This window comes from Colias philodice, chromosome 15 (assembly GCF_061535455.1).
Source record: "Colias philodice isolate Cphi_HAF_F1 chromosome 15, ilColPhil1 Martin Lab GWU primary, whole genome shotgun sequence".
Lineage (NCBI taxonomy): Eukaryota > Metazoa > Arthropoda > Insecta > Lepidoptera > Pieridae > Colias > Colias philodice.
The window spans coordinates 5,437,856-5,454,052 of NC_143100.1; the positions used below are offsets into that span (position 1 = coordinate 5,437,856).

General features: G+C 32.3%; 1 protein-coding gene across 4 annotated transcripts in view; it reads left to right on the top strand.

The window, feature by feature from the left end:
- Positions 1-16,197, top strand: part of rdgA (retinal degeneration A) — an 86,360-nt gene that overhangs the window by 66,026 nt on the left and 4,137 nt on the right. For 3 of the 4 annotated variants that reach the window (XR_016316760.1, XR_016316759.1, XM_089704510.1), the window contains exons 6-17: positions 2,530-2,619; positions 2,736-2,865; positions 2,951-3,257; positions 5,028-5,196; positions 8,235-8,451; positions 9,007-9,199; positions 9,284-9,386; positions 9,640-9,830; positions 11,033-11,130; positions 11,825-11,950; positions 12,196-12,481; positions 14,627-14,848. Coding sequence is in view for 2 of the 4 variants with exons in the window: in XM_089704510.1 (XP_089560636.1) it covers positions 2,530-2,619; positions 2,736-2,865; positions 2,951-3,257; positions 5,028-5,196; positions 8,235-8,451; positions 9,007-9,199; positions 9,284-9,386; positions 9,640-9,830; positions 11,033-11,130; positions 11,825-11,950; positions 12,196-12,481; positions 14,627-14,848 (2,132 nt within the window). In the remaining 2 variants the exon portion in view is untranslated. The remainder of the gene's footprint in view (positions 1-2,529; positions 2,620-2,735; positions 2,866-2,950; positions 3,258-5,027; positions 5,197-8,234; positions 8,452-9,006; positions 9,200-9,283; positions 9,387-9,639; positions 9,831-11,032; positions 11,131-11,824; positions 11,951-12,195; positions 12,482-14,626; positions 14,849-16,197) is intronic. The other variant, XM_089704511.1, reaches the window with a different exon arrangement.

The following is a 16,197-nucleotide window of genomic DNA, read 5'->3' on the forward strand; positions in this document are numbered from 1 at the left end:
TTCTACTAAAGCAACTCACATGTTTATTTTCATATCACTCTATAAAAAGTGTTATTTCTCGCCAGCTTTATAAAAGTGATAATATGGAATATATTACTATTTAAATATCTCAAACTGTAGCACATGTGAAATCCAGTCATGTTCATGACGTTTATTGTCTTTGGGATTCCTTTATAAAAATTTTCAGCGATTCTCCAAAAGTAAGCTCATTTAAATAAACACATCTTAATTTGCCAGCTTTTCGCGCGATATATTTATCGTTCTTAGGAATAGATCATACTTATACGACGGTTAATTAACTGAAATTAATCCTTGTTTCCATAACAAGGATTAATTTCAGTTAATATGAATGAAAATAAACCTCAAAGTTAAACTAAGTTTACAGACGTGTATTGTGTCAGTAATAGAAAGGAAGCTCGTAACTTTTATGAAAAGATTTAAGCTTCTGTAATATTTCCTGAAACTAAAAGTTATTGTGTTCACAACCTGATTGTTTAGTTTGCCTGAGGTAGAGTTTTTATAAAAGGGCACGTGTAAGATTTAAATGCATAATTATTCGATTTTCGATAGGTATAGCTGCTTAAGGGGGCGCATAAAGCAAAATAACCAATCTTCTATTAGATGATACGTGTAATATGCAAGACCAAATCTAAAAAATAAAATATATATCAAACTAGATGATATGTTCAACGATTCTGTTTAATCAAAAACATAAAATATTAAAATTTACTCGATAAAAAAAAATCACCAAGTTAGCTCTAATTTTCACACTTTTACGTTTTCTACTTGACATGGTAATACTTATTATGATTTTTTTTTCATAAACAATTATATTAAAACATTTGCAAGATATTTGTCAGAGCATTTTGTGTAATTACTTTTAGTTTTGGTTTTATCTGCGATAAACCACTTTTATCGTGACAAAATCAAACGTTTATCTCGAGAAAAAAAGAGCGCCAAAAGTGGTTTATCGCAGATAAAACCAAAACTAAAAGTAATTACACAAAATGCTCTGACAAATATCTTGCAAAGGTTTTAATATAATTGTTTATGAAAAAAAAATCATAATAAGTATTACCATGTCAAGTAGAAAACGTAAAAGTGTGAAAATTAGAGCTAACTTGGTGATTTTTTTTTATCGAGTAAATTTTAATATTTTATGTTTTTGATTAAACAGAATCGTTGAACATATCATCTAGTTTGATATATATTTTATTTTTTAGATTTGGTCTTGCATATTACACGTATCATCTAATAGAAGATTGGTTATTTTGCTTTATGCGCTCCCTTAACGGTTTGAGCGATTCTGCATCACAAAGGCCGCCCAAAATATTGGATATAAAGTTGGTGCACCGTGCACTACATTCTAATGGGGCTCTTTATACATGCATTAAAATATGTCCATTCTGGACATATGAATATTAATGGCTGACTTTAATTAACTTGTCCTGATGCTGACGAAGCTGAAACTAATAATTCAGTCTGATGGGTCCTGCTTTCACGTGGATAATTATCTCGTAAATGTTCTACAGTTGACCTACTCTCTGATCTTTATTCATAAAGCGTCTCTCAACCTCATTTGTTCGGCGCCTCGCGCGGTAAGCCTATCCAACTGCATGCAAATAGATTCCACGTATCGTAATTAATTACATGATTGAAAAATATACTTATATCCATATTTTAATGACGGTTACCTATGTAGACATCTATATTCATACAGGAACCGTAATCGCTGTTTATAGTCTATTAAACAAACTTAAACGTACCTATAGGTAGGCGCCGATTATGAAGTTAAGCTTCATTAACGAATGTTTTAAAACGGTGGTACGGAAGAAAAATCACATTAAACCACGTTAAAATTACAATAGATAAAACGCAATAAATAAAAATGCAAACATTTAATATTAACTTTGAAATGTTTAGAGACAATTTAGCTAAATGGTCAATGCATTACTGTCTCCCTTGTTGTAAATGATTTACATTTAGCGTAAAATTCATATCATTTCCACGTCAGAAGTCGCGTCCCGAGAGCGAAATGGAACTTCATTTTTAATGACGCGTTAGCATATCACTCACATAGCGCTACCGTTGTGTAAAATAGAGACAGCGTTGCGTTTCAGCTACGATACCTCTCAACGGAGTGTTTAGTCATATTTTGTCTATTCCACCCATGCATATGTTTCATTTTTTATCCAATGCTTCATGATTTATTCCAGAGACAGTTTGTTTTACGTTGAGCTTTAAAGAATCTATGATTTTAGGACGTATGGAGCTTTTATACTTGTTTTATTTTTGAATGACTTTAAATTTCTCTTTTTAACTTTTATACACGACTAATATTTATTTACTTATCTTATTTATTATTTAATTATTTGGATTAATAACGTAATAAATATTTTTAACATCTATAGGTATATTATTGTAAATGTTTTGTCATGTGTTAATATATACTTTTATTTGCGTTTGTCTAATTATTTAGTACACTGCATGTGTGTTGGTACACTGCATGGTTGTTTTGTTGTCACACAGTCATTGCGGCGCGGTTGCTGTGGGTGGTGCTTATCCTCAAAGAACACTGTCGAAAATGCGGTAGGAGGTAGCACTGACCTAGAGGATCCTGTGCGTATTCATGCTATTTTGCCAGGCTAATAACTATTGTATTTGCGTAGCTTCTTCTTAGAATTTGACGTAGAAATCGCCTTTTATACCCAACCCAATTTATATACTTTTTACAGTCTCTGCAGGCCAAAATATCGTTTAGTTCAAAGGAAATTGTTGCCTTAAGTTGTTCGTGGTGTAAGGATGCATACCACAACAAAGAGAGTTGCTTTAATCTGCAACGGATTGGAGAAGAATGCTCATTAGGTACGTAAAATTGTATTCATATGTATAAGCAGTTGAATTTCGTAATTGAACAAAGAATTTTAGTAAAATGAAAGAAAATTTTAAGGTACCCAAGCAAATATAATTGTACCGCCGTCATGGATTGTGAAACTTCCGAGACGGGGCAGTTTCAAATCGTCTTTAAGGAAATCGCCGAAAAAGAAAAACGCCGCAAAGAAAAAAGGAAAGGACTCAAAGGTGGAGCAAAGGCCCTTCGTCATAAAACCAATACCGACAGCCAACGTCAAGCCTGTCCTCGTTTTTATTAACCCAAAAAGCGGAGGCAATCAAGGTGTGAAACTGTTGCAAAAATTTCAATGGCTTTTGAATCCACGACAAGTTTTCGATTTAACGCAAGGCGGACCAGGACCAGGGTAAGTTATTGTGAATAAGTCATCGATTTTTTTTTTGTAATATTAAATTGTAGTATTTTAGGTATTTATCTAAATATTTCCAAGATAGTATATCTAACATAAAAAAGTAGAAAACAATAAGCATTTTCTTTTGATTAAGCTTTTGTTGAAATATAAACATAAATATAATCATAATAAATTACCCACACACACATTACATAGTATTTAATGCAAACCAATCGTGCGTTAATATAGACAAATTTCAATGGAAATAATGGAATAATATACATTATAGGCTTTAAAGCGTGAATTGACGTCATTGTTATATTATTTTGCCTCATTAAAGAGCGAATAGTCCTCTTTACAAGTTTTATAAATAGCAAGTCTATGCATTTTAATGCTACACATTGTATGGTAATGACATATATTTCAATAACAATCGTCAAATAATATGGCTCACTCTGTGTTGTTTAATAACCTTGCAGTTAGGTTCATTATAATTTGTTAATAGTTTGTACAACAGAGTGTTATGTGTAATTCTCAATAAAAAAAAATCACGGGAAAATAAAAGCAAAATGAGAGATACCTACTCGTATATTCGTACTGCAAGTCTATTACCTAGTTAGTGTGAATACACGGCGAAGTGTCGCGTGAAGAGCTCAGGCTGACACTTATCTTGTGTACCTACATCTCGGGCTCTAGACTTCAGTCCTCAAAGCTTCTCTCAGTCGTAATACCATATCCCGCTTTGATCCCTTTTCACAATAGCGTCGAAACAAAAAAATCGCGTGCGCATTTTTCACGGATAAAGAATATAAGTAAATAAAGCCGCTGGGTGGCTATGAATTCTACTTATTTCATTGTGTCGTGTCGTTAGACGCTGCGCAAATATTTTCTTTTGTATGACATAGCGTGTTGAAACCCTCGCGCATTTTTAACTAGAATTGTTTGGAAGCAAAGTAATTCTACTTAATCATTTAATTTTAAATTAGTAGCAAACGCTTTCCATAGTTCTGAAAGGGCGATTATTTTAATCCAAGCTGAAATATTTCATTCTAAATATATCTTAGTATCAGTTCCCACCCTCGTTTGTTCATATTATAATGTAAACCATTTAGTAACTTCTATGTTTACTTTCACCTAATATCACAAATATTGTGTCAAGCTAACAAACCTTGACACTGATAAAATAGGTACGTATACTTACCGACTTACCGACCTACGTAAATGAAAATGTAACGGAAAATGGATTGGATTAAATATTTCTGGTTGTGACTCGAATAAATTGCTTCAATTGTAATCAAATTTTTATAATTACATGTGTAGGAAATTTCATTGTCAACTAATAGATATTATTTATTAAATACTTAATGTAATTTATATTTGAACATTGCAACTTGAATATTGCTACTTCTTCATGAAAAATAATACCCATACCAACTCAATCGCTCAACAAAAAGAACAGCATAAAAATCAACAGTGAACAATTTTGTAAACAAGTTTTAAAACGAAATACGAATGCTATCAAAAGCACATCAGTTAAAGGTTTACGTGTTAGGCATCCGAAATGAAAAATGTATTTAAATAAAGTTCAAGAATTTACAATTTACAATAGGTTTAGCTTAATTATTTATTTTGCTTTACTAAGTAATTTACATTTAAATACTCATACGGAATGTTTAACCATTTTTAATTATTTTAGAAAGCTTTATTAAGCTCTATAATCTATTATTAGACATAATAACATGGCCCTCTTATAAGACAAAAGCTAATTAGCCTGTCTGTCCACAGATTAGAAATGTTTCGTAAAGTGCCTAACCTACGCGTCCTGGCGTGTGGAGGAGACGGTACTGTGGGCTGGGTGCTCAGCGTTCTGGATAGGATCGGTGCCAGACCAGCCGTGGGAGTACTACCACTGGGTACCGGGAACGACCTCGCGAGAGCTCTCGGATGGGGAGGGGTAAGTGCTGTGTAGAATTAGGCTTTAAGGTCCTAGATTAATCACAAGCTTTGTTCTGTCAGAGTTGGCGTGGCATAAAAATAACTATATGTTACTTATAAGTACTAGTAAAATAATAATTGTTACTTATTAGTATTTACTTATTAATAATTATAAATTGACCATTCCGGTAGTTTTAGATAATAAAGGCATAAATAAATGGAAGAGCAGAGTTTGCGCTCCACACTCTCAATAGCAATATTTAATAAGCTTTATATAATTAATTTTTACACTTTGTTACTTTATTATCTGTACCTACAGGTATATAATAATAACGTAAAAATATACGGCGAGAGAAACGGAATAATACAGATTGCACGTCGCACGAGAGCCTCAATCCAATTAAAATATCCCAAAAATCAAGATTGTTTCAATATTTCAATTAAATCAAATTTTGAATTCAAATATGATGAATTTTAACTTCCGATACAATACAATTTTAACTTCCGATACAATATAAAAAGAGCTGGATGGGTAAGAATATGAAATGTTTCAGTTTTTTCAGAAATTATTTTCTGCATTAAAATAGTACATAATATGATTTCATCGTATGTTCCCATTTCATTTTTCTCGTCATAATATTTAGTTTGGGAGTTCCGTTGAAATTTTAAAATGAAAAATTGTATTTGTTTCATTACACAACAATATACGTTGAGGCCTGCAACAGACACGATGAAAATTCAATGTATTTTGTAAAATAACCTCATCGAATACAAAAATAGCTAAGACCTATATATAAATGTACCTATATATAAATTATAATTCATATTTCATAATATATTTTATAACATGTGTACTGTGTAGTATAGAAATTTAATAAAATTGAAACAAATGTAAGACTTCAAAAATAGACAAGGTAAAACGATAAATAGAGGGATTAAAAGCAACGGATTTTATATAATGGTTTAAGTTTTCATCGCGAAAGCTCCCTAAGGCATTTTTCAATATTCGTTTCGCATTTTATTCTTTAAACCCTCTTAAAATGCACTCTCTTTAAGTAATAATATGGTGTGTATTTTTAGCTTTGTTAACTTTTGTTTTCTTTTCTGCTCACAATGTTATTTTATTTTATATAAAAACGAGTGCACAATCTCAACAGCCTGTTATTAATACAATTCCGTATAAAATCAATTATTTGTAAAAGCTCTTTGACGGAGCTTTAGGAGCTAAAACAATTTAATATAAACGCTGCGTAAAATTACAGTAGCGTAAATTTTTACGAAAACAATATCTGTTAGCAATTTCTACAATATCAGAATTGTTTGAACGTTAGTTAATTATACTGACGGAATGAACTACTCGTGTAAATAAAATTGTAGCGAAGATAAATATTTGCAGTTTATATAATGTCTTTATTACAAAATTATTTCGATACTGTGTAATGTAACAACGCTTTTATCACAATTAAACATAATATATTATTATAATTTACTGTTCTCTTTGAAATAAGTGATGAAAAAGTTAAAAATAAACGTTTCGATTAACAGTTTAAATACATTAGTAAAAATTGGATGTAATAAATTACTACTAGTAATAACATTTTTATAAAAATACATACCTATAAATACCTACATAATGATAATAATGCTTGCTTTATCAATGCTGTCATTCAAAATTTTCCTTGAAGGCTTTTCTATTCACCGAGCGGCCAAGCTGCCTTCAGGGTATTTACAATTTATATTACCAAGGTTCAAATTTACATAATATGATTTTTATATCATTTCATTTTATGTTTATGTTTTAATGTCTGTAATAATATTACAGCTCTTTTTTAGACGATGTTTAACTCAATGCATATTTTAAATTTATTGTACCTGCCTGTTCTTTCTTCTATAAAAGGGAAATAATATTATAGTACAGAGTAAAGGTAGGTACCTATTGTTATAATTTGCTTTGTATGTATATGTAAATTCGAGACGCAGTTCTAGGCAGAGCTTTGTCGCCCGCATTTCAAATTTGTAATCCTCTTCAAAGTATAATAGTTTGAGTTTTATTGTACCTACTTTAAATGTTTCCATTTCATGTCACTGATTTGTTCAAGTGTTTCACAATAAATGCTTACAATTTGTAAGAAGGGATACAGAATTCCTGTAGTTTCGTAACTATTTACTCAACAATTCAAACAAGGTACCTATTTAAACTAAACAAACAGTTCTAGGAATAACGTTATATCAAATTAAGCTTTTTAACGTTCGTTGTACAATTTTCATTAAGCATTATAAATAATTACCAAATACCTCTGCTTTTTACGTAAGAAATTATGAAAAGGAATTTCTCATCCCTACTAATATCTATACTAATATTATAAAGCTGAAGAGTTTTATATATTTGTGTTTGTTTGTTTCAACGCGCTAATCTCACCTCTCACTGGTCCGATTTGAAAAATTATTTCGGTGTAAGATAGCCCATGTATCGAGGAAGGCTTATAGGCTATATATCATCACGCTAAAGACTAACAGGAGCGGAGCAATGCGGGTGAAACCGCGCGGCACAGCTAGTTAATATTATAAATGCGAAAGTAACTCTGTCTGTCTGTCTGTTACGCTTTCCCGCTTAAACCTCTCAACCGATTTTTATGAAATTTGGCACAGACAATCTTTAGACCCTGAGAAAGAACAAAGGCTACCTTTTATTGCGAAATATACTACGGGCGAAGCCGGGGCGGACCACTAGTATTATTATAATTAAGAATCTTTCTTGACCTCATTTGTATATTTGCTTGCTTATTTCCGCTGAAGCGAACAAGTGCCTGAAGCGCGATTATATTTCCTTTATTTTTATTATAAAGAGTCACTCACTTTACGCGTGTAAATGTGAATATTTTATGATTCATAAAACTATAACTATAAAGATAAAGATGCCATTAAAAGAAATGTCCTCAATAAAAAGTTATATAACATTTACATTACCAATTTATTATTTGAAAACTATAACATGAAAATGGTTCTTAGTTTATTTTGTGTAAACTTTTTGGATGCTTACATACTTATACATTTCAGGGTTACGAAGATGAGCCAATATCGAAAATCCTGGCACATATCGGCGAAAGTGACACCGTGCTGTTGGATCGATGGCAGTTGACAGTGGAGCCTAATTCGGCGGCGTCGGGCGAGGACACCAGCAACGCTAAAGCGGACCTGCCTCTTAACGTCGTTAACAACTATTTTTCATTCGGAGTCGACGCTCACATTGCTCTTGAATTTCACGAGGCTAGAGGTGAGTGTAACATCAAAAGGAAATTTGTGTTTCAGTTCACTTTGAACTATGCAGGGAAAATACGATAGCAATTGAAGGTAGTTAACTATGTAAGCCAGACAACGGGTTTTCCTTTTTTGCATTGTATGCCAATGATTACAAAGGCTCTATAGAGATACCCATTTATTTAACCTTGGTAAAATAACATTAAAATTAAACATTTATGTATATTTATGTATGTACGTGAATATATGGAATTGGTATAATCTGGTATGAAAAAGCTCGATTATTGTTAAATAAAAAGTGGTAAAGTTATACATATTTTAATAATATAATGAAAAGTGTAATTCTTTTTAGCGTGTATTACAGTAAACATTCTTCACATTTAAGTCTAAAGAAATCGTGTTATTTTCAGTAATTTATGTAATTGTTAATTCTCATGCTCTAAGTGTTGTTGTCAGATAATAAAGTTATTCGTTTCGCAACCGTGCTCTGAATAAAATGAATTGTTGACGCAAACTTTGCAAATTGCTTCTTCATACTGATATAAGGCTAATTTGCTCGATTTGTTTCCAGAGGCGCATCCAGAAAAATTCAACTCTCGAATACGAAATAAGCTGTTTTACGGAACAGCGGGCGGAAAAGATCTCATGCAACGGAAATGGAAGGGTTTAGCAGATTTTGTTACTTTAGAGTGCGATGGAAAAGACCTTACTCCTGTTTTAAGGGAACATAAAGTTCACGCTATTGTCTTTTTAAACATTCCAAGGTGTGTTTCGATTATTTTTGTGATTTTAACTTGTAAATCTATTCTTTTATTATTGTATATAATTGACATAATTATACTTGATAGTTATGGAGGGGGAACTCATCCCTGGAATAAATCTATGGGTGCCTCTGAACCCTCGACCGAAGATGGATTAATCGAAGTAGTAGGATTAACCACATACCAACTGGTGAGTACCTGTAAGGATTGTAGGCTGTGTTACTAATAATATTTATGTTTTCATGTATATTTTCAAAGTTATAAATTTAATATGTAATTGTATAAGCGTCACTAGCTGGCGTTACGTCATCAAATGAACTACTAATTAATTAAAGCACTGCAACTGTCACGTGAAAAAGAAGCCCCATAATACCTACAGGTATTAATTCATGGTAAGGCCACAACTTTCAGAATAGCAATAGTATAAACTCTGTTTGTTGTAGCCATTATTACAAGCGGGTGGTCATGGCACGTGTATCACTCAGTGCAAGACGGCGAAAATAGTGACAACCAAAGTGATACCCATGCAAGTGGATGGCGAGGCTTGTAGGCTTGCACCGTCTGTGATTACACTATCCATTCTGAATCAGGCTATAATGCTTGCCAAAAAGAAACCAGGAAGGGTGCTGGCACCGTAAGTACATTCGATTACCCTTGTTAATTACGAATTACGTTCATCCACGCGGGTGTTTTAATTTTTTATTTTAATGTAAAAACAATAAGTATTTTTTTTCCATATATCGAACTCAATTTAGAATCGCTTCTAATTGCAAGATATATTGGATAAATCATCCTTAATTTATTTTAGAAATTATTGAATCCTCTCTTAACCATTGTTCTTTGAAACAGCTATTATGGAAATGGATAAGAGTTTAAATTATTTTATTCAATTTACTTCCACATTTTGTATATTGTTTACGATAGCAACCAATTGTTACAATTTAGAATACGTTTGCTTTTAATTTATTGTGATTGCTAATGTATTGAATATTGATAGCAAAATGGAGCTACTATTTGCTTTACCTGCCTGAAATAGTGAATTTGAATAGTCCAAATATTTTATTGGTAAACATTTTTACATGAACAAAAAAGGCTTCAGTGTGTAATTTTTATGAAAGTAAAAGTGAAAAATATGGACTGCCATTCAGAGAAGTAGAGAAAAATCAATCCAAAAAATATGAAGCCTATTAAAAAATATGAAGACCATTGTCTACCAATGGTTTTTCTAAGCAATCGGATAAAGCATACATTTTATCGGTTTTGCGCCTACAATTTAGTTAATAAATTTTACACAATACCAACACCGTGAACTGCAACAAAAGAATGTTCTGCTAAACGCCAATTTCCTGTAAGAGGGTTTTATTTCGCTCCGGCCAATTCTTGTTTAAGTAGGGAAAGCCGGACTGGAGTAGCAGTTTAAATTTATTCTTTTATTTACATCGTCACAAGATTCTTTAGAGTGGATTTTAATCACCCAATAAATTCTTCAAAGAAAGAACGATGGGAAATTTTATACTTGGAGTAATTAATTATGTTGTTATTATGATTAAGCCATTATTCTAATTTAATCTAGATCATAGTTTATTCAAGAGATATTGATTTACTTTAATTAGTTTTATATACGAGAAGTTAATATTCTTTACCTATTGTTATTTTGCCTTTTGTCACAAACAAAAAGAAAATTGATTTGAGCTTATTTCTATCTAAATGTTATTAGAATAGCCTAAAATATTTCGTTAATTATACAAATTTTAATATTCTAACAATGGAACATATAGGCATTATTTCTAGTAAAAACGTTCAAACTAAACAAGCTGGTGTTTTCTTTTTCCTTAGCTTAGCAACGTTGGACAAATTGACATTTACTGTGAATCTCATAACTATGGCTGATTACGAGCGCCACCACTACGACAAGGAATTGTTGGCTAAAGCAGGTGAACATTCATTCTCCTTTTTATTGCGGCTATATTTAACGTGTAGGCATATTTACGCAAGCAAATAACAACGATATTTACTAAGGCTTCATTCGACTTAAATTGGCACTGATTTCAAATTTAGATAACAGAAGCCTAATTCAATTTATCGAATCACATTAATTACATTATGGTATATAGGTACAATATAATAAAATGTAAATCTGTTGTTTCATAAATCTATTTGGCTTGAAAAACAATATTTTATATAATAAAATCTGAACTCTACCTAATCGCCATATAAAATCCGCTGCCGTAAACGTCTTATAATGTTTACATCAGAATACGTAAAATGAAAATATAAATAATCCGTAAGAACGGGCGAGGCGTTTAATACATTATTTATTATTGTGCCGTAAATTAAGATCGAACATTTATTAGTCGAAAAGTACGTGTGATGCGAAAGTAATTTACTGCAGCCTCACGTTCATTCTTTATTCAGTACATGTGTGCCAAGTTGGGATAAATGCTTTTGTTTCACGTAAAAATGTATAATACGAATTATTGGTACTTAGATGAATAAGTAAAAGCCATTTATTAGTAAATAAATTGTATCAACAATTTAATGCTTGTAGGTAAAGAGTTAAGTTGTGCTACAAATAAATAAAATACTAATGTTATTTGGATTTTATATTGTTAAAAATATGTTTTACAGCCGAACGGATAGGCACCTTGGAAGTAAATCCGGCAACCGATTTAGAGCAAATGCGAAACCTTGTTCAGAATATGATCAAAGAATCTCAAGCCTACTCGAACATCGTCGATTGGTGGTTCGTCGATTGTGAGTTTCCTACTCCAATTATGTTTTCACCATTCAGTCACGAAATATTAAGCATAATTATTTAATCATTGTATTTCATTTTAAAATAAACCTCATACAAAGTGGAATCAAACAAATCGCACTCACAAACGTCATATATTATTACATGTAGAAATATATTTCCCAGGAAGCTGTATCTTCATTTTAGTAACCGTGACAATTAAAACATTGTACAGTGAAAATAAATACATATATCTAAATTGCAGCCGTTACAGCAGAAAGGTTCTTCCGTATTGATAAGGCTCAAGAGAATCTCCACTATCCAATGGACATCGGACATGAAAACATTTACATTCTTGACGCGGCGCCTCACACACCGGACACGGAGACGACGGCTCACCCTGAAACAACTGCTACGGCATCGTTGGACCGCACAGGACCGTCGGTGTCACTGGACACCACTACGGGACTCTCAGTGTCTCTTGATATATCACAGAGCGGTGATACACCGAGCGCTGGAGTCTCATTGGATGTACCAGAATCACATGCAAGGTAATTAGTTTTATTTGTCGATATTGCTCTTGCGATATAATCTGCTCCTGATTTGATTTTTTGTAAGCTATGCTAGAAGATCACCTATATAACAGTGAAACATTGATACAAACCACATTCGAATTATACAGGGTGTCCCAAAAAGTAGTGATGAACGGAATCTGGGAGGTAGAGGACCTAGAGGGCTATCCGAATAACCCCCATGTATGTTATGCGATTTTTCGTATTTTCGGAGATATGACATTTTTTTCAATTTTTCATCTATCGTTGAGTACGATGAGATTTTTATTTATGGTGACGTGAATTATTGCGCTAGATGCTTGATTTTTTTTGTGTGCTAAGCTGAAAGATAGGCCAATTCAGTGTGGTAACATTAACTATCGTTAGATCTTTGAATGGAATAAAAAAAAGAATTAAATGCCAAGAAAGATAAAATTACCCAGTATGTTCACCACTTCAAGGGTCCGTAAAAAAATAAAATCACATGAAAAAAGTTTTCCATTTGGCTTTTAAAAACTTGCTCTATCTATCAGGTAGCTACCCTGAAAATTTCATTTTATTATTCAGAAGGCTTCAATCGAAAAATTGAAATCAAAATGTGGTAAGTGCAAAAATTGAATTAACATGATGATTAATAAAAACAATTTAAAACCAATAACAAGGTGTTTAATTACCAGAAATTTTTAAAATGACCTCGCTGTTGCTCAGTGCAAGTGCGACATCACCGTAAAAAGTTATCTTTTAAATGTCTGAATACCCTTTTATCATTTTTAATGCTTTCTTCTGCTACTACGAATTTCCGGGTTATTTCTTCCAAATTGTGGCAGTCTCTCGTCTTTGTAGTATCCCCACGGAAAAAATCAATAGGGTTTATGTCCGGGGACCGTGGAGGCCAGGCTAAAGGGCAAAGATACCCTGAAAGATGGATTGGTCGTTGCAGCCTGCGCATGCGCCGGTGACGCCTGCCTTAAAGCCTGGCCTCCACGGTCCCTCGACCTAAACCCCATTGATTTGTTTCAATGGGGATACTAAAAAGACCTCGGCTACTTGAGAGAATGCCACAATTTGGACGAAATAACCCGGAAATTCATAGTAGCAGAAGAAACCATTAAAAATTATAAAAGGGCATTCCGACATTTAAAAGACAACTTTTTACGGTGATGTCGCACTTGCATTGAGCAACAGCGGCGTTATTTTAAAAATTTATGGTAATTAAACACCTATTTATTGCTTTTAATTTGGTCTTAATGATCATCATGTTAATAAAATTTTTGCACTTACCACATTTAGATTTCAATTTTTCGATTGAAGCCTTCTGAATAATAAAATGAAATTTTTAGGGTAGCTACCTGATAGATAGAGCAAGTTTTTAAAAGCCAAATGGAAAACTTTTTTTATGTGATTTAATTTTTTTATGGGCCCTTGAAGTTGTGAACATACTGAGTAATTTTATCTTTCTTGGCATTTAATTCTTTTTTTTATTCCATTCGAAGATCTAACGATAGTAAATGTTACCATACTGAATTGGCCTATCTTTCAGCTTAGCACACAAAAAAAATCAAGCATCTAGCGCAATAATTCACGTCACCATAAATAAAAATCTCATCGTACTCAACGATAGATGAAAAATTGAAAAAAATGTCATATCTCCGAAAATACGAAAAATCGCATAACATACATGGGGGTTATTCGGATAGCCCTCTAGGTCCTCTACCTCCCAGATTCCGTTCATCACTACTTTTTGGGACACCCTGTAGTTTAACAAATTAAACATTTTATTTAAGATATTGCTTTGGTCTAGAATATTTTATATTTGTTTGAATGATTTATCCTTATCATTAGTACGAAATTCTCAAAGCCTAGTTTATTATCTTCTCTTCATTTTATAAATCCTTGAAATAAAGCAATTAGTGAAGGATTAGTTGGATTTACCTCAGTATTGAAGAAACCAATCGCGCCTTTGGGAATAAACCTTTAGACTTTGATGATAGTGTTCACTCGAGTGAATTTGGATAGATTATAATTATTGTCATCCTTCTATATGCGCCAAATACTTATGAAAAGTTAGTCTCTCATACATTCGTAATCAAAACCATGCTCCGATGCATTTATGAAGGTTATGACTCAAAACGAAATGATGAACAGCGAATCCGGCTTTGGCAGTCCAGCGCGGACGTCAGAAGAAGTGGCAACTCCACAAACACCACCGTCTGCGGCCGCCACTGCCACACCTACTTCCAAGTCTTCTCTTTCGCCCAAGCTATCAGTACCGAGAGTGTCACAAGACTCCAATTCTCCCCCATTATGTACAAGTCCAACGACCAAAGATGGCCAAGCATCTCAAGAGTCACTTGCGAAATTCAAAACGTAAGTCTTTTACGTCTTGTGGCATGGTTACCAAATTTTGGCTGCAAAATTAACACATTTTTGTTGCTGATAGTCATTTATTATTGAGTAATTTATCGGCATGAATTTAATGATTTATCTACTACAAAACATTTTATTTTTAGTTATGCTCATTAAATATGAAATGTTATTATCAAATTCCCATTTATGATATGTTATTTAATACAGAAATCACAAAAGGCCTCCTATGACACCTCACCTCTGATGGCTTTTAGTTGTACAAAAGTTCGTATGTGATAGAGGTTGTACTTAATAATTCACAAGTGACACCTACCCGTGTCAAAATATTTTATCAGTTTCCTTAAGGGTTTCCTTTAGGCAATACTTACATATTTCATTTTAGAAGCGTAATCAAGTATCCATTTACTTTTTAATCTATTTATTTATTCGATGTTTACATCTTATTATTATTTGATTTTTTTCATTATTTTCACTAGACCTTTTTGGGGGCGCATAAAGCAAAATAACCAATCTTCTATTAGATGATACGTGTAATATGCAAGACCAAATCTAAAAAATAAAATATATATCAAACTAGATGATATGTTCAACGATTCTGTTTAATCAAAAACATAAAATATTAAAATTTACTCGATAAAAAAAAATCACCAAGTTAGCTCTAATTTTCACACTTTTACGTTTTCTACTTGACATGGTAATACTTATTATGATTTTTTTTTCATAAACAATTATATTAAAACATTTGCAAGATATTTGTCAGAGCATTTTGTGTAATTACTTTTAGTTTTGGTTTTATCTGCGATAAACCACTTTTGGCGCTCTTTTTTTCTCGAGATAAACGTTTGATTTTGTCACGATAAAAGTGGTTTATCGCAGATAAAACCAAAACTAAAAGTAATTACACAAAATGCTCTGACAAATATCTTGCAAATGTTTTAATATAATTGTTTATGAAAAAAAAATCATAATAAGTATTACCATGTCAAGTAGAAAACGTAAAAGTGTGAAAATTAGAGCTAACTTGGTGATTTTTTTTTATCGAGTAAATTTTAATATTTTATGTTTTTGATTAAACAGAATCGTTGAACATATCATCTAGTTTGATATATATTTTATTTTTTAGATTTGGTCTTGCATATTACACGTATCATCTAATAGAAGATTGGTTATTTTGCTTTATGCGCCCCCTTTATGTGCACTCTTTCTTCTATCGCATGCAGCATACATGAAAAATTATTTGGACTTGAACAAGAAGTATTTGGCTGTAGGTGAGATTGAGCACCATCTTCACTGTTATATAGAAAGTAGATTTGTACGGCTGGGTCTATAAAAATTAAAAACTATAACTA